This window comes from Scardinius erythrophthalmus (genome assembly GCF_964197995.2).
Source record: "Scardinius erythrophthalmus genome assembly, chromosome: 16".
NCBI lineage: Eukaryota > Metazoa > Chordata > Actinopteri > Cypriniformes > Leuciscidae > Scardinius > Scardinius erythrophthalmus.
In genome coordinates this window covers 18506980-18526394 of record NC_138236.1, presented here as the reverse complement: position 1 = coordinate 18526394, position 19415 = coordinate 18506980, and the positions used below count along the sequence as shown (strand labels likewise).

Sequence of the window (19415 nt, the reverse complement as noted above, 5' to 3'; positions counted from 1 at the left end):
TATTACAACTGATCCCTACTTAGCCTATGCAAAACGACTTGTTTCAGTACAGTGTTTAGAAAAGTTACGTTAAATAGCTTTTATAAATGTGCCTTAGAAAAAATTAAGACAGCTCAATGCATTTTAGTCAGGACTAGACCTAAGCCTTGTCTGTGATGCAGGGGGTAATGTGTTTTTGGAGAAAATTTCATTGTATTACATGTACAATAAAAAAATAAATAAATAAACTATTAAACACTTTTTAAAATAAAAGAAAAATAATTATATTATTAAAATAATTATTCTTTCTTTCTAATTATTCAAAAAATATTGAGTTTGTTTAAATATTTTGACAACGTCACAAAAAGACCAAAACGGGTGCTTCGTTTCAGCATCTTGCGTGCCAATGGCGCCCCCTGTTGATAGACGGTGCAATCTGTTCTCGTCAGCAGTGCTTTATTAAACCTCTCCCTCCCTCGACGTCAGCTTTTGGGAACTCGGGCAAGGGAAAGTTTAGGGAGAAAAAAAAAAGTCTGCTGTTGTCTATGTATGGATGAATACCTTTAAGTATATCGTACAAGAGAGAAAACTAGCGCAGCGTAGCCAGAAATGGAAAATGCGTGGCATCCGCACTGAAAACGGGCTGTAAGAAAACTTTTCTACTTTAATGGGATTTTTATCTCTTATACGGACGGACAAAGGCAACAAAGCAAAACTGAGTTTACCGGTGACGGTTTTCCAAGGAAAGAAAACCCATGAAGTTTCAAACGAGGACACTTTTCAGTCGGAAGGATTTTAAAACGCTGCGCGTGACTGTTTGTTAACAAAAACGGGAGGGAGTCTTTTGAAACGTGTTAAAGCTTTATAGGCGAAACGAGCAATGGCAAAGAAATACGACTTCCTCTTTAAATTATTGCTTATTGGCGATAGTGGTGTTGGCAAGACCTGTCTGATCATCCGTTTCGCAGAAGACAATTTTAATTCAACGTACATATCAACCATCGGTAAGTATACACAATGACACTGTTTGTAATACTCTTTGATAAGGCAAGATGTTTCGCTCTACTGCTCAGTTTCTACCTTGCAAAGCAAGTGCTACCCTGAGTGTTTGTTCATGTCAGTACTAGTCTGAACGTCATTTCATTCCAGCCTCTTCCCCAGTATAACTCAATCAGTCCTGCGGATCATCCTCCTCCCTGATTGCATTTCCGGACCGCTCGCGCTACTTTATTTCTGCCAGCCACAGCCTGTCCTTCTCTGTATCTCATTTTCCCAATCTCACGTCCACGAGTTACACCCCCTTCATTTCTGCATCAGATGGAGGCCATCCTCCATGGCATTTAGTGCATTCACCCAGATCTTTAAAGACCCCCTCCCTCCCTCCTAATTCACTGGAAAAACAAACCAGGGTGTTTATTAAACCATTAGAGCAGTGATTGTATCTCATTGTGCCTGCTCATGTGTTTCTGAATGTAGCAAACATATTCATTAGTCCACTTTTATTGAGCCTCTTGGGGTTAAAACATGTCCATCCTTCCTTTCTGCCCCTCCTGTTTATCCATTTCCTTTTTTTCTTCTTTTTTTCCCCCTAGGTATTGACTTTAAAGTGAAGACTATTGAGGTTGAGGGGAAGAAAGTTAAACTGCAAGTCTGGTAAAAAAAAAAAAGAGAGATCAACATGATATTATATAAAAACTAAATACACATGCAAATTTAATATTATAAATGTTGTTGTTTTTTTGTCCTGTTTGTTTGATAAATCTAAGTTAAAAGTTATTCAGGTCTATTCAGCTGAAATTCTTTACATGTGTACAGAATGTCTGGGTAAATATGGTGGCAGTGTTATGTACACAAGAAATCTTCAGTGTGTGTTTCTGTTTGACAGCTGGCTGTTAAAACAGTATGTTTGGTGTAAATGTGCCAAAGGTGGAGTCTGGTTGAGTTTAGTCCCAGTCCCAGACCTGACTCAGTAAAGTCATTAATGTTCAACGGCAGTGACAGACGGAAGTACAGAGTCCAGTTGCTATAAAATATGTATATTAAACATGCCAGATGAGATTGTTGTTACATAAGTCACATAGTTTTTTTTTTACTGACAAGCCATTCTGACTGCTAAAATGTCTTATGTGTGCAACTGGTTTTATTTGCTAGGGACACAGCGGGGCAGGAGAGGTTTAAGACCATCACGACTGCATACTACAGAGGGGCCATGGTGAGACAATAAACACAAATGTTAACATAAACTAATCTTCTTGGTCCTACATCTTAAACAGCCATAGACTTACATAATGTGATTATTGTGAAACCAAGTTTAATTTGACAGTAATTTAGATATGGCAAATCATTCACATAATGGTAATGGTGTTTTATTTTGATCATCTTTCAGGGCATCATCCTTGTGTATGACATCACTGATGAAAAATCCTTTGAGAATATTCAGAACTGGATGAAGGGCATTAAAGAGGTAAGAGAGAAATATGAAAAAAACAATCTGTCAATCATTATAGAAGTTTTATAAGTAAAGGTCGACATATTACCTTTAACATATTTCTCTGTCCCATCCCTGATTAGTTTGGACCACTTGACTCAGTTTGTTAGGAAAACGAATCTAATAAAATCTAAGGTGTATTGTTTTGGGTGTTTTTTTATTTTTATCTACAGCACAACAATTTATTCTTACTATCGTATATACAGTTATTATAATCAGATTTTTCTGTCAACCTCCAGAAAAGCATATAAAATGAAACAGGCTTTATTAAATGTGAGTTTCAGTTCTTTATAAGATGCCATAGGAAGCAGATCCTGCACAGGTTACCAGAACAGAGACGCACTAAAAATACATGGGGCCTTTTGTTAAAACAAGTCTCAGTTTTGACGAAAATAAGGAAGTGAGCACATGCTTATTTTCTGTGCTTCCCAGAATGCATCCGCAGGTGTAAGTCGGATGTTACTGGGTAACAAGTGTGATATCGAGGCCAAGCGGAAAGTGTCAACGGAGGTGGGTGAGAAGGTGAGTGCTGTCATACACACTACCAGTGTGTGGTTTGAGAAAAGATGCCTTTCTTTGTCCATCCAAGTGTGTACAAGGGGTTTTGTTGGTGCTTTGAATGACTTTTGATTTACAGCATGTGCATATCATGCTTTATAACATACAAACATATCACCATTTACCACATGTAAAATTTGTTACATTTGGCACTACATGGTTCACCCAAAAATGAAAAGTTTTTCCAAACCTGTATGAGGTTTTTCTTCTGCTGCACACAAAAGAAGATAGAATGAAGAATGTCAGTAACCAAACAGTTGACATTAGCCATTGCCTTCCATAGTATTTTTTTTTTCATACTATGGAAGTTAGTGGGACCCATCAACTGTTTGGTTACCCATGTTCTTCAAAATATCTTCTTTTGTGTTCAGCAGAAGAAAGAATTTCATACAGGTTTGGAACAACGTGAGGGTGAGTAAATGATGGGTGAACTATCCCTTTAAATCATTTTCATCATAAAAAAATTATTGTCATTTTTCTTTCGTTATAGCTTGCAAAGGAACATGGTATTCGATTTTTCGAGACTAGTGCAAAATCGAGCATCAACGTTGAGGAGGTATGGATTCATGATATGTTCACTTAGCAAAAAATTAGCAGGCAAAAAAAGAAATGCTATTTTTATTAGTATGATATGTTTATAGGGACAGTCGATCTTTATCTATCACTCAGCTATAATATCAGTATTATACGTTCTTACAAATGTACAATATAATGATTGTTTTGAAATGGATATTTTTTATGAGTTTCAGTGACAGAAGCTTCCTTAAAAATACTAAATCTGGCATTTTAATATGTTGAATTTGATATAATTGGTCTACTTTTTGACAAGATTTACCTTTCTCTCCATAGTCTTTTGCTTCTCTTGCTCGAGACATTTTGCTGAAGTCAAATAAGAAGTCGGTAAGTTTCCAGTGTGTGTGTGTGTGTGTGTGTGTGTGTGTGTGTGTGTACATAGATAAAATGAACAATTATGCTTATTGTCTGTACATGTTAATACTGAAACACACACACAATAAGTTTTGAATGTTTTGAAGTACTAAACTTAGATTTCATCTCAACTGGTATCACCAGTTTTTTTTTTTTTTTTTTTTTCAGACAGATCTAAAAAATAAATTAGCACGAACTGTAACAAAGCTGCAAGGCTGTAGGCCCTGTATTAGATTTAATATATTTTCTGTTTTTACAGGGTCCATCTGGCAGAGAGGTTAAAATTACCAGCAGCACAGAGAAAAAGTCCTCCAAATGTCTTCTTCTTTAGATATGCCTTTACCGAGAGGACATACACACACATACACACACACGCACATAGAATTGCTTTGTTAATTGCTGAATGTTTTTTGTAAAGTGAACATGGAATGCTAATAGGAAGTGGTTTCCAAGAAAGATGGCAGTAGTTAGATATGAAATACATTAAATGATATATAAAACAGGGTACAGCTTTCATGTAGTTAGAGGAAAATCACCTTTTTTAATTTCCTGTTTATATTTTCACACTACACAAACAGTGACTAGGCTACAATGGTGACAATGTTGGTTTTACTTGCACAAGTCCTAGTTTTGCTCACTTCAGCATTATTTCAGGTGTAGATGGGCATGATAGTTCTTTCTGTCAAAAATATAGTCCAGTTTGACATTTAATCTGCACTTTCTGACAAATGGTTTGAATGGTCGCTGCTATAAAAACTTACATTTTTACAGACTCTTAAAATGGATGGATAAGAGAATTTAGGAAGTTAAATGAGTTGTGTGAGAAAATAATGGATGGATTATGGATGGGAATATAATAATGTTCTACTGAATATTCACAGTGTGTTTCTCCAAAGGGATTATGATCAGACATAATGCATGTTTGGTTTTGCATAATTGTTTGCATCAAGTTTCTGTCTTTCTGCATTATTACACTTTTTATATTCTTCGACACAGCATATTTCTCAGAAATTTTACAATGAACTGCTTTTAATAAAGTGAATAATGTTCAACATTTTGTGAAAGTTTTTCTTTTTACTGGTAATAGAATAGAATATCAAATATAAACATTTTATTTAGAGTTGTGGCCAAAAGTGATGTCCGGAGGGGATATTTGTTTTTAATGACCCTACAAGTTAAATAAATAAAATACTTTAAATATAATATGAGGGAAAAACAAAACACTAAACTTGGTTAAGGTACTTGTATGACAAAATTATTTAGCCAAAAAAAGGCAAGCAACAGCTACAGGTTTTATTTAAAAACCTGTTAAAAAAAGCATAAACAAAACAAAAAGCTCTCTGGAAAAAGCATACATTCACTTCAACATAATCAGTTATTAATATTTCGTAGAGTTTTCTCTTGTTTTTTCTTCTTCTTCTTCATTATTTTCTTGTATGACATCCTGGCCAAAAATGATGTATGGACAATTTGGGCGTGTTTTATTGAAGAAGTCAATTCTGGGCCGGACATCCCTTTTGGCCACTCCCGTATTTCTCACCTCTTCTTCGATGCAAGTGCAAAGCTATATATTTTGCGCATGCGCGGAAAGGTCGACAACCGTTGCGACTGTCGAAGTAGGTTGCCGAGCAACCGCCTTTTCAGTGCAGCATCAGCACCTCGCGCTGGGTGAATGCGGTGCCGCATTGAACAAATATTAGGGACACGTGCTACCACAATGCGCTGCCTATTTTATCTTTCTAAAACTGAGTCACGCTGAAATGGCATCGGATAACGTTTACGTGACGTAAATATATTAGGCGTGAATAACAACGTAAGCTAAGACACTTACAAGTCTGGCGCGATTACGTAGTGATGCTCATGTCCGGGATACGGACGGGACGGGAGTCCTCGTGACTGCGGGAGGAAAACGGGGAGACTGGATCTAGGATCAAACTCCCTCACAGGGACACCATGGCGTTATAATTATTATACAAAACAAACAGATGCATCATGGGAACAACATAGCGAGTGAGCGAGTTTGTCCTCGTAAATTTCATTTCCTTTTTTTGTCGATCGTTCCGTTTTCTCTCCCGATACTGTTCTGCTTCATGAGACGTCTCTTCCGAGCTCAGGCGGGGGATGTGAGGCTCTCTAGTGGAAACCCGGGGAAGATACACTTCGATGTGAGCTGGACTGGGATTGTTTCTTTAGTCCTGTTCCGCGCGTCCTCCTCCGCGGAGTAGCCAGAAGGCCAAAGTTGCTTCTCTGGCCTGCGGATGCGGCAGACACTCGGCCTGCTAAAGGCTCTGGGTACCGCAATGCCGCGGGGACGGGGGGAGAGAGACGGCAGGTGGGCGACGGAGCGAGCGAGATCAAGGATTGGAGAATGTACCACGCCAAGAATAAATGTTAACACAACATAAGTGTGTCAAGTTCAGTTTTAACAGCTGTGGGATTCACTTTAGGACCCTATATAGACCCTAACTGCATATTTAAAGAAGTATCTTCATTTCATATCTTTTGAACTGTCACATAGTCCCAAAATTTAGGAGGTATTTCAGCAGCCATCATGCCTTCACCGTCGGACTCCAGTAGCGTGGCCTCGATGTCAGGGTCTCGAGCTTTGTCTGGTAGTCGCAGAGGAATGTCTGGGAGGACCAGTGCACGCCTGCTGCTGTACCTGGGCTTGTGTCACCTTGCGCTTGGGGCCATGGTGCTAGCCTTCAGCTTCACAAGCCTGGCCTTCACCTCATCACCCCGTGTCAGACAGTCCTGTCCTTTTTGGGCAGGCTTCTTCGTAAGTTTCTTTGAATATATTAATATTGGCATTGGCATGACATGCCAGCAGTGTCCTGCAGTGGATCATGCTATATTTAATGTACTGTTTATATTATTATAATTATTATTATGGATGCAGGATCTATCTATCTATCTATCTATCTAATATATCTGATCAATCTGATATGAAAAAAAAAAAAAATCTGTAGATTTATACTGGCAACTCTTTTCAATATAATGAAATTGAGGTGTGGGGCTGCCAAGCTCCAAAAAAAAAAAAAAAAAGAGGGGGGAGGGGGGAAGAGGGCTCCGCAAAAACTAACATAAATTGCTCCATTGGACTTTTGCTTTGTAATCCAAGTCTTTTCTGCAGCCATCTAACATATATTTGTGTGAGAGACATAAAATCTATCCCTTGATCTATACCTTTTTTCCTCTGTTGAACAGGTTGTGGCATCAGGAGTAGTGGGTGTGATATCATGGAGGAGGCCCTTCACTCTTGTCGTATGTACCTTTATCATCTCGACATGATGTCTTGAGTGTGTGCATTTGTCTGCTCCTCTTTAGTTTTTTCAGTGATGTTGTTTTTGTTTCGTTCAGGTGTCGCTGTTCATGCTGCTGTCTGCAGTGTGTGTGATTCTCAGTCTGGCTGGTTCCATGCTGTCATGTCAGAATGCACAGATGGTCAAATCTTATGTTACCTGTCAGGTAGTCTCTTCTCTTCTCTTCTCTTCTCTTCTCTTCTCTTCTCTTCTCTTCTCTTCTCTTCTCTTCTCTTCTCTTCTCTTCTCTTCTCTTCTCTTCTCTTCTCTTCTCTTCTCTTCTCTTCAAATAGTCTATTATCTATGTGTTTGTTCCAGATGGAGAATCGCCTGTGTCTTTGCTGTGACCCAAAGCAGACGTGCTCTCCAACAGAAGATGAGACACTAGTGCTCTACCAACATTCAGATTGCCACGCTGTGCGTCACCAGCTCAAGGTATTTGCTTTTTAAGTTTGTAAACAAGTTTAGCAAATTTTTCATTTCAAGTCACAAATGAAAAGTTTAACAAAAGAAAATGTTATGTCAGTGCAATGATTCAGTGACTTATAAAAATATATATATTTTTTTAAATTTAATGAAATACAAAATGAGACCCCCAAGTTAAGGAAGATTACTAAGGCAAGACTATCTTAAAGGATTAGTTCACTTTCAAAAATTTTTTTGCTGATAATGTACTCACCCCGATGTCATCCAAGATATCCATGTCTTTTTCTCTTCAGTCAAAAAGAAATTAAGGTTTTTGAGGAAAACATTCCAGGATTTTTCTGCACAGAATGGACTTCAATTGCAACGACTATACCAATGTTCAAAGAAGGTTCAAATGTCTGTCTCAGTGCAGCTTCAAAGTCTTTACACGATCCCAGTCGAGAAATTAGGGTCTTATCTCGCGAAATGATCAGTCATTTGCAAAAAAAAAAAAAAAAAAAAATTATTTATATATATATATATATATATATATATATATATATATATATATATACTTTTTAACCACAAATGCTAGTCGTGTACCATCTCTGAGATGTGCCACGCATTGCTTCATCACGTTGGAAAGGTCACGCGCCACGTCATCTTTCTAAATTATTTGTCTGTGTATTCCAGTTCAAAAAGGTAGGGAAGTCCTCCAACTTCAAAATCGTCCGACATCTTTGTTTTAATTTAGTATCATTATTATTTTTATTTTTTACGTGACCTTTCCAACGTGATGACGTAATACGTGGCGCATCTCAAAGATGGTACAAGACGGACATTTGTGGTTAAAAAGTATATATATATATTTTTTTCTTTTTAGAAAATTACCGATCGTTTCGCTAGATAAGACCCTTATTTCTCGACTGGGATCGTGTAGAGACTTTGAAGCTGCATTGAGTCAGACATTTTAACCTTCTTTGAACATTGGAATAGTTGCTTGCCATTGAAGTCCATTCTATGTAGAAAATTCCTGTAATGTTTTCCTCAAAAACCTTAATTTCTTTTCGACTGAAGAAAGAAAGACATGGATCTTTTGGATGACATCGGGGTGAGTAAATTATCAGCAAACATTTTTTTGAAAGTGAACTAATCCTTTAAGAGCTAGTTTAACAAACTAGCAGTTAGACAAGAGGTAATCATTTTTAATTTTCCAATTCAAATGACTCCAAACTACCATTATATGTAACTGACTTAAAAAAATTAGGACCAGACCAGTCTTTAAGAAAAAAATAACAAAAAAAAGGGGATCCTAACTTAAGAATCCTATCTTATCTGTTTGGTAACCAGGGCAATTTTAGTTAGGACCTCATTTAGGACAAAAGCTATTACAGAATGACATTTCTTAAGTGCATAGTCTTATCTTAACTACGGATAGGAAAAGGGTCCACAAAAAATCCTAAAAACTGACAACCCCAATGGTGTCCTAACTTCAAAATTATTTGAAAGCCAACTGTACATAATCTGTAAACCAACTGCCAACTGTGAGCTAAATCACATAATGATAGCCCTGTCTGAGAATGACGTCACATTTATTAATAATACAAGATGAAGAAAGACTTGCAATTGATGTGCTGCTCTTTGACGACAAAACTCTTAACAAATAATTACAGTCTCCTATGAAATAAAAGGATTAGGCTTTGACTTTTCTACCAAGCTTATCAAAACTTCACCTAATGAAAAGCACCACTTATTTTGTTTCTCCATTCTCCAGTTTTTCCATTTTACTTCACAGCAGTTGTTTGCGCGTCGTTGGTTGCTTGGTAACAGACCTGAGAGTTGATTACCGAACTCGATGGAGGGGTTTAAGATTTCCTAACTACAGATAAGTTGAGATTTTGTAAGATAGGATAAGAATCTTAAATCAACTTAAGATTTGCTTCTGTAATACGAATTTGTGAAAAATCCTGAATTAATTTGTCAGATCTTAACTTAAGACTTGAGATAGAAAGAAGAATACGCACCCAGATGACTAACTTTTCAGACTAGTCTAAGCAGTTTATGCAACCGGCCACCTGGAGAAATTCTCACAAAAAATGTCCACCTTATTCACAATGTGTAGGTAGGTGTCTATTTAAGGACTTTCTGCGCAACCATTTTTTTTTTTTGGTCAATCTTAGCAAACATTTGACATGCTCTCAAGACACAAAAATATATTATGTTATGTATAACAATATAATATGTTTAAAGTTTCATCAGTATTTTAATATGGTTGCAGTAGTTTTCCCCCCCATAAATTTAGAATAAATTTTAGTACAAAAGTTATTGAAGAGTCAATTTGAATGATTTTTTCATGAAGACATTCGTACGCACATTTCACTCACAAATTCATGCATACGCACGGTTAGTGAACAAGACCCAATGTTCTCAATGTTTAAGATGTGGTCACATTAGCGAGATTTCAGCAAAAGTTTGCAGGCACAAAGGTCCATTCTCTGTTGTCAATAGTGTAGTAATGTATGAAGCAGAACTTACATATTAGTCACTTTCAAACCAAGCAGCTTTCTTATTGGTCAACACAGCGAATTTGGTTGACCAACCCGATTCGAAATCTGCTCGGGGAAATATTTCACCCTCTCCTGCAACATTCTTGATCATGCGGATTTCGCCTGTGAAAATTTGCCAAACAACAGTAAGTGTGACTGTACGCTGAGATGGCCAAAAGCAGGTGGAGTATAGTAGCATAGTTTTTTTGTTTTTATGGGCATCCTTTAACTTGATGCTCCCAGACCCCCAAATCAAACAAATAGCTCAGGTGCCTGAATAATAATGAATTTAACCCTGCTATTACTGTATATGTGTGTGCAGGACTTGCTGTTCAGTGCCTGTGGTCTCAGTATTCTCTCCACCATTATCTGCACTCTGTCCACGGTCACCTGCAGCATTCATATCTTCTCTCTGGACCTGCTGCATTTAGTGAGACAAAATGCACAAAATCTTTACACTGAAACACTAGGTTTACTAATAGTATAATGTTACAATGTAACATGTTTCTATCATCCAACTTTGTTTGTTGTAGCTGGCTCCTCATCGCTCCCGTTCCGTAAACCCAGAATGCACCACTCCTCAGGATGCATTTCTCAGTAACATGATGGACTTTGAGGAGTTTGTTCCACCCATTCCCCCACCACCTTACTACCCTCCTGAATACACCTGCAGCTCTGAGACCGATGCACAGAGGTGAAAACACACACGCATTTGTAAAATAAAGTAAAATAAAATCTCCTAACCCAACAAAACTTTTAGGAAAACCTTTATAAACATTTTAAAATAGTATTTAGTATGTTTAGTGATGAAGCTTACATACTAGAGACGCTCTGGTAGAGTATTGTTCCATTAAATTGCTCTCAGTTTTTTCAGGTAAATGTTCTTAATCACTCTGAAAATTTTGTTTATATTTCTATAGGCATCTGCTCATTTTAACTAGCCTACACCTTTTCTTTTTTTTCTTTTTTTTTCTCATGCCTTGTTTTTCTGTGTGTACCTGCAGTGTCACGTATAATGGATCAATGGAGAGTCCAGTGCCTCTGTACCCTACTGACTGTCCTCCTCCTTATGAGGCAGTGATGGGTCAAAGGGCTTCTAGTCAGGTACTTTTTTTTTGATTTTTGAAAGAAGTCTGCTCGATGCTGGACAAGGCCGCATTTATTTAATCAAAAATACTGTAAAAACGGTAATATTGTGCAGTATTATTACAATTTAAAGTCACCCTGCAGTTAATCATTTTATCCCTTTAAACTCATCTTTGATCACTTGCCAAACTTGCCCATTGGCTTCTGTCCATCATCATGGCCTCCTAATCATCCCCATATATAATGATTGGCTTCATCACTCTGTCTCCTCTCCACCAATAAGCTGGTGGGCGTTCTGGCGCAATATGGCTGCCGTTGCATCATCCAGATGGATGCTGCACATTGGTGGTGGTTGAGGTGGTTCCCCCTTCCATATGTAAAGCACTTTGAGTGCCGAGAGAACAAATTCAGGCATGAAAACTCCTCACCTTTCGGCGAAATTCGCCGTTTTAATTAAAACCAAAATGGGTCACCTACGTGATTTGTGCAGATCCGATGAGAAAATATTTGGTGGGGGGTAGGGTCATGAGAAAATCTTTTCAATGAAAATCTCAAATGAAGATCGCAGAACTCCAGCTTACTTGTCTGTGTTTTCAGATCATCCACGCTTCTTCGGAAGTGTAGAAAGCGCGCGTGTATGGTTGCCAGATACCGGGTAGAAAACGGGCTCTTTTAACAGAAAAGCTCTGACTGGGGTTTAAAGGGTAACTAAACCCCTGGTCAGAGCCAGGAAAATTGAAATCTGGAAACCGTAAGCATGAACGCTCGTAAAAACAGTCTGTAATGTGTTGTCTTCTCCTTTATTCGACAAAAATAAGTGGCTTGGGTCAATGTTAAATTTTTTTTAAACACATTTCAGTCTCGTCTTTTTTTGTCAACGATATTGCATGTGTTGATATAGACACAGTTATCCTTTAATGACGTGGGTGTCGTCTCTCATCGCCTTGACTTGGTCAGGGGAAAAAAGGTAATCAATGTAAATTTTTTAACAAAATTAACACTGATGACAATAAAATATTTTATTTTTTATTTTTTAGACAAAATTTTAGACCCCCTTCAAATTTTGCTCTTGAGGCTTTCAGGGGGTCTCATGGGTTAATCAGGGGGGGTCGAGCCCCCCCGTATTTCGCACGGAGAAATAGGAGAGAGTGATGCACTGCAAAAGATCCAGTAGTGCTCAGGATCTCAAAAAACAGGCAGCTGAAGAGGAGAAGAGGGCAAGGCTGAGACATGCTGCTAAATAGAGAAAACGGGCCCTTAAGATTCTGGTTCAGGCGAAAAAGAAAAAATAATCTCATGCTGTGTGTTTTGTGTAAATACTTGCCTTCACACATTAAAATGGCCCCCATATTTTATGTTTTATGTGTTATTATATTTTCTATTTATTCTTTGTGCAGCACTTTGGTAACCTTGTTTTTTAAAATGTGCTATATATTTAAAGCAGACTGGATTGGATTTTTTGCTGCCGTGTCCTTCTCACCTTTTTTACCCCTGACCAGTTTTCATGCCTGCAAATTATTATTTTTTATATAATGCTTTCTTGTTGAATAAAAGTATTAATTTATAAAAAAAAATAAAAAAAAATTCACTGACCCCAAACATTTGAATAGTAGTGTATATTAAGTCCAAATTTCATATTTTATCATGCTTTGTAATTATCATCATTATCTTGTAATACTGTGGTCATGATGACACTCTCACTATTTATAGGCCACAGTGTTTGACACTCAAGCTGGTGAGCTGTCTGGAGAGAGAGGAACATCCACGGCTTTCAGTGGTGAAGGTGAGCCTTCAGGAAACAGGCCCTGTTTACACCTTGTGTTAAGATGTGTTTTCAGTGACATTCATTTCAAATGTGTCTTCTGTGATCAATTTTTGTCAAGACATCCCATCTTTTATGTAACATCCTCCATCTCGACTCTTTCACGTATGAATGCTATTGAATGATCGAATCCATGTGTATATGTGCACATTTTCTATATTCTCTCTCTCAGTTTCAATGGACAGTGGCTCTCTGTTGATGTCTGAGATTGTGGATATTCCAGATGACAGCTCCCCGTCCGAGGACTCCTGCCTCATGGAAGTGGGTGTCGGTGTGCGGGCACGACCACGGGGCGACAGCGAGGGAGGGGAGGGGGGAGAGTACACCAGCCGTTCCACACAGCATCCTGAGGGAATGGTGGCCGCTCCTTCTGGCAGGCATTGTTTCAGAGGCGAGAGATCGAACTCCTGCTCCTCCCCCAGCTCATACAACACCTCTACCTACAGGTGGGAAAGAGTGAAATCATTAAAAATTGTTCAACAAAATCGCTTCTCAGGTGTTAATCTTCATTATTTTCTCCATAGGTCTCCATTGCTGAGGCGTCAAGCTCTGTTGGCTAGGAGCTGCTCTCAGTTGGAGTTCTTAGCGGGATCTCAGCATTCCTTTATACCGGAAATCCGAGTTCGGCCCTGCACGCCCTCCCGACGGGACTCCTCATCCGCATTTCGCAACCCACCTACCACAGCCCTATCAGGTCCTGCAGAAGACCGCACGGACCACACGCCCGGACTGCTCCTTCTGAGGCCATGCTTACGTGAGCAAATTGGACGGGATCGGAAAGACAGCGATGGGTTCTTACCCCTTTTGAGGTCACACAGTGAACCAGGGCTTAGCTCTTCAACTGACACTGGTATAAACATACATACGTAACAGACTGCATTGTTTGGGATTGATGTGAAAACATGTATTTTGTCTGTTCCCGCCTTTTTTTTTTTTACCAAACTTTGTTTTACTTTTTTTAATACTTGTAACTTAAATATTAATGTGTACATTTATACATTTATATAAGTATTTGTTACATCAAAAAAGTAATCTGATTACGTAATGCACATTACTTGTAAAGCGTCTGACGTCACGTGTGTTTTTGCATGTGCTCCTGTATCCTCAGGTGATTTCAGTCTCTTAGGAGGCAGTAAAGGAGTCAGTGAGGGGGGATCACAGACCTCATCTGAAACTGGTAAGAGTTTAGCAGTCTCAGGTCACAGAGACATTTATTATGTACAATTATTATGATTAGGAGTAGCACACAGTGTTATTCTAATTTTATTTATATAATATTTTAAGTAGCTTTTATTTTTACATTTTCAGTTTAATTTTTTTCTAATTAATTTAGTTATATATATATATTTTTTTTTTTGTGGTTTTATTAGTTTTTTTATATTAATATTTAGGTTTAATTTATTTTTATTTCAGCTTTAGTTTTATTTTTTTTTTATTTTTTTTTATTTCCACTTAGTAATAGTAGCGCTTCATCTTAAACTTATTAAATTTTTTGTTTGTTTAAATGTTTCTTATCTTATCTAATCTCATATCTATATTTTATTTTAGCTTTATTTCAATTAACAATTTTGTTTTAAAGTTTAAAATACTTTTAGTTAATAATAATAACCCTGGTAACACATAATAAATGTATTTTTAAACATGTAACTATCTCTAGTAAATTTAAAGGGTTCATATCATGAGAAATAATAAAATTTCAAGTTCATTTCAAGTTTCAAAACTCATCACTTGTTTTCATTTCAAAAAGGCCATTTATTGAGACTGAGTTTCTTGTGAAATTCTCAAGTTTCGGAGCTCAAAAGCGCAAGTTTGTTAATGCATGACCATCCACAGTTACACTTCAGCAGCAGCTATTCTTGTTTAGCAACACGACCTAACTCAAAGAAGATGCGTGACACAGGATTACGATTATCAATACAAATAAACTTTAATAAACACAACCACCATAAACATAAAGTCAAGACAATGAACAGATGAAACATTGGGCTTATATACACAAAGGAAGATTATTAACCGAACAGGGAACAGGTGTGAACTAATTAGAAACCACAACTAATAATGAACTAGATCTCAGGTGAATGGTGACAATGAAAACAAAACAAAACTGAACAAGACATGGATATGACAGTAATAAGGAAGTTGGATAAATGCTATCATTCCTAAATAATGATAACAAAAGAATGTGGTTTGTCTGCTAAACTGCATATCCTTCTGAAGAATGCTAATGTTCTAAACATGCATCTGTTTTATAATTTTATTTTTTTTAAAGATCCCTGATTTGTAAGGATGGAGCAGATAAAAACTATTTTAGACTTGCCGGCAAACCTCCATCCAAGGCAAGGGAGTTCATTTCTCATGCGATATTTCTTTAAGGTACAATAGAAACAAACTATCCATTTAATTCTAAAGGTCAGAGATATTTAAATGACTAAAATGTACAGAAAGTTACTTAGTTATTGTTAGCTAAAACCATTAAAAATATAGATGTTAAATGTTAAATAATTATTTGAAATAATGTGATGAAAAAAAACGAAACGAAAATTAGAAATGTTGCCTTGGCATTAACTGAAATCAAATAAATAAAATTTAAATAGAAATATATATTTTTAAACATTTTATAATAAAAATGACAATATTACATAACAAAATTACTGAAACTTGAAATAAATATTAAAATATAATTATAAAAATAATTTATATTAAATCATGAATAGTATATAAGTAACACTAAAATAACATTGCAATGAATTTTATAGTATTATTTTTCTACATTATTATTAATAATGTACAAAATTGTTTTACATTATTATTATTACTCTTTACCCCCCATATTTGTGTCATCCAGGGGTATCGTCTGGAGCTGGTTTGTTACCTCGCTCCTCTCTGGTCCTTTCTGCTTCCCTACCCAGAAAGGGCAGCATTAAGGCTGTAAGTAGCCGGTTGCCTTCAAAACAGGTTCCAGCCACCTCGCTGCGTTTACCCAAAGACTGTGCACGCTCACTTGGAGACCTCAAGGTTAGACCCCGAAAAATGCTGATCCCCTACAGCCATATCACCCTGTAGCCCAAGACTGGTTGCCCACTGAAGCTACAGTAAGCAGGGTTGAGCCTGGTCAGTATCTGGATGGCAGACCTCCTGGGAAAGCCAGGTTGCTGCTGGAAAAGGTGTTAGTGAGGCCAGCAGGAGGTGCTGCTCACCCTGTGGTCTGTGTGGGTCCTAATGCCCCAGTATAGTGATGGGGACACGTCGGATAAGACGTCAAACCGAACTCCCAACTCTCTGTGGTCATTAAAAATCCCATTGCACTTCTCGAAAGAGTAGGGGAGTAACCCTAGTGTTCTGGCCAAAATCCCTTCATTGGCCTTTATCAATCATGGCCTCCTAATAATCCCCCTCATTTGAATTGGCTCTATCACTCTCTCTCCTCTCCACCTATAGAGCTGGTAAGTCCCGCCCATCCGTAAAACCCCAAGTGGACCTCTAGGTTGAAAAATCGTCAATGCAAGTGAATGTGAGAAAATAATTAGCCTATTTTCTGGTCCCGTTTGAATATTGCCATGAATGTGAACATATGTTGTCTGTGAATTTTTTATATAATTTTTCATGTTACGAGTTTGACAGTATATTGTATGATTCTTTGGCTAGCAGTTGTGGAAAAGACATAACGAGAAAGACTACGTCGCCTATGTGACTTCCCCATAACACATTTTCCCTCCACTTGTCAAATCACGGTGCTAATGCTGCGATAATCTATGGAGACAGATCGAGATGCCTGTGTGTTTTGTACCCAAAATGTCACCATTCAAACCAAATGGGCTGTTCTTTCTTCAGATTCCGGTCTGAAAGCAGCGAAGAGTTGTAGTCCACAAAGCGCTCTCAAACAAAGTCTAACCGTATCAAACTTCTACCCGCTAAATTGTAGCATTCTTCACACGAAAAATTATAAAAAAAATTTACAGACAACATATGTTCACATTCATGGCAAAATTCAAATGGGACCAGAAAAGAATTATTTTCTCCCATTCACTTGCATTGACGATTTTTCAACCTAGAGGTCCAGTGGGGTTAGCGGAGGGGGCGGGACTTACCAGCTCTATAGCTGGTGTGTGGTGAACTCACTGGCGCCGCTGTTCTGTGGCTGCCGTCCAGAGGTGTAAAGTCCAGGGGTAAGAAAGTACAAGTCCTGCTGCCATATGTTTATTCCACTCATGAACTGATTTCACTAATTAATAATCTCCTGGCTGAAAAACTGTGCTAATTAGCAAATCCAGGTGATTGGGACAAAACACTGAGGAGGACTTTTACTTTCTGAACCTGGACTTTACACCTCTGCTGCCATCACATCATTCAGGTGGATGCTGCACACTGGTGGTGGTTGAGGAGATACGATTTTAAAGCACTTTCAGTAGTACATAGTAAAGCGCTAAATATATAATTCCTTATATTACCTTAATGTTAAATGTATAAACATGAAGATAAAATATTTCAATTCAATTCAAATTTGTATTGCACTGTTCACAATTATAATTTTTCACCTTTCATTTCAGGTCACCAGAACTTTAGTTCAACGTTTCCTGCAAAGATCCAAACGTAACTTGGCCCCTGCAACTGAGCATGCTGGAAACTGTACTCAGGTGCCTAAAAGAAGGACAGGAGGAGAGGGAAATCTGCCGTTAGAGCAGGTAAAACATAGCCAATACCATAAATAAAATCACTTAGTTCAGCTGGAATTTTGTATAGTACAATTTAGTACTAAAATAACCCATCGCATGTTTGTGTTTCTACGAAGGTGCTTCGTAACTCTCTGGGAGCCAACAGGGGGCAGCAGCAGCACGTCCACCACCATTGCCGTGGACACCACCACTCCCATAGCGACAGTCGCCATAACGCCCGTCGGCACGATGATGACCCTGTAAGGGCCGGGGGAATCCACCTGCGTAGCTGCGGAGACCTCAACTCAACATCAGTCGCATCACTGCGCAGGCTCCACCCACCGCCGCACGGATCATCAGGGGCTCTTTACTCAGAATCTGCCCTCTGAAATGGGCGACGGATTCTGGAATAAATCACTGCATGAATAGGCAGAGGGGAAATTTGAGGGAAGAATAACAGGTGTGAAATAGGTTTGAGATGAGGAAATTATCTTGCAGACAGGGTTATGCGAAGTTACCCTTGATGAAGTTTTAGCTGTTCTCACCATAATAAAAGACTGAACACTACACCCAATATAAGTGAGTTTAACCCTTCAGACCAACTGTTCTCTGTGCCTGACAAACTCTCTTCCATTTTGTTTTTTCATTTCTTTTTCGTTCCATCTAGTGCTTCTTTTTCTTGCTCACTGTGTTTACATGGATGTGGAAAGAATGCAGCACCTCTGACACCTCTTCTTATCTTCACAGCTCATTACAATGCACTCATGCAAATACAAACATACATGGCCGTAACCTTGTCTTAAACAAATATTTAAAAACAGCAAATTGTTTCTGTTCTAATCACATTCAGTTATGAATTACATGAATCATGCAAATAATACAGCCTATTTTTTCAATTCGAAATGGCGAAATTTGACAAAAAAAGAGTATCATTTGATATTTCTGTCAGTCATTTAACATTTCTGTCATAAAACAGTTGTTAGATATAAAATGTTCCGCTACTTACAGTATATCTAACCTCGCACTCTTTCACCATTAGAAACTGTGCTGGAATTAACATTGCGAATCTTTGAACACTAAAGCCCGCTTTTGATTTGATATTTGATTGGCCATCTCAATCATTTTAACATTGACAATTGCCTTTTTAAGCGCTGAGGCAGACCAGCCTAAAAATTTACTTTTAAAAACAATTTGTCTTCCTAAAAATCAGAGCAGCATCAAGAATACGGCCTTGCAAACATGCACATGCAAAATGCATGATTGACCACACACTCAAATGTTGTAACCAGCCACAAAATGCTTTTAACGAATTAGCTAAATATATCCAAACATCATCTTACATATTTAAAATAGCTGTTTTTTTTTAGAAGTGCATGTTTTTTTTTTTTTTTTTTTTTTTTTTTTTTTTTTTTTTTTAAACTAAGAGCATTCATTTGAAGCTTTGTTTTTTTGCATCTGTCTGTCTCCCATGGTGGAGTCTTGCTTCCCAGTCTGTATAATACTTTCGTACAGAATGCCTCTGCATGTAATGAGAAGGCTTGTTTTCTCTTTTTGACTGAACACCAAATGCACCAACACACACACACAGATACACAAACATGCTTGTGACAAAGCTAGAATGCAAAGAATGTGTGAGGGAATTTAGGATTT

The 19415-nt window shown here is 37.8% G+C and overlaps 1 protein-coding gene across 2 annotated transcripts; it reads left to right on the top strand.

Moving 5' to 3' along the window:
- Positions 1-397: 397 nt before the first annotated feature.
- Positions 398-18154, top strand: LOC308704291 (ras-related protein Rab-13; the record flags this gene model as incomplete). 2 transcript variants are annotated; one of them, XM_081388476.1, is made up of 20 exons in its annotated part: positions 456-983; positions 1572-1632; positions 2131-2191; positions 2366-2443; positions 2900-2989; positions 3516-3581; positions 3875-3925; positions 7160-7216; positions 7313-7420; positions 7573-7689; positions 10528-10635; positions 10739-10899; positions 11210-11309; positions 13002-13074; positions 13286-13559; positions 13638-13963; positions 14222-14290; positions 15959-16128; positions 17661-17795; positions 17903-18154. In XM_081388476.1, exons 1-20 carry the CDS (start codon positions 860-862, stop codon positions 18152-18154), a joined length of 2481 nt encoding a protein of 826 aa, XP_081244602.1. In that variant the 5' UTR covers positions 456-859. The 2 variants fall into 2 exon arrangements, with proteins under 2 accessions (XP_081244603.1, XP_081244602.1); XM_081388477.1 differs by lacking the exons at positions 7160-7216; positions 7313-7420; positions 7573-7689; ... (8 more) ...; positions 17661-17795; positions 17903-18154 and adding an exon at positions 4212-5005 and having other exon boundaries at positions 398-983.
- Positions 18155-19415: the final 1261 nt, after the last annotated feature.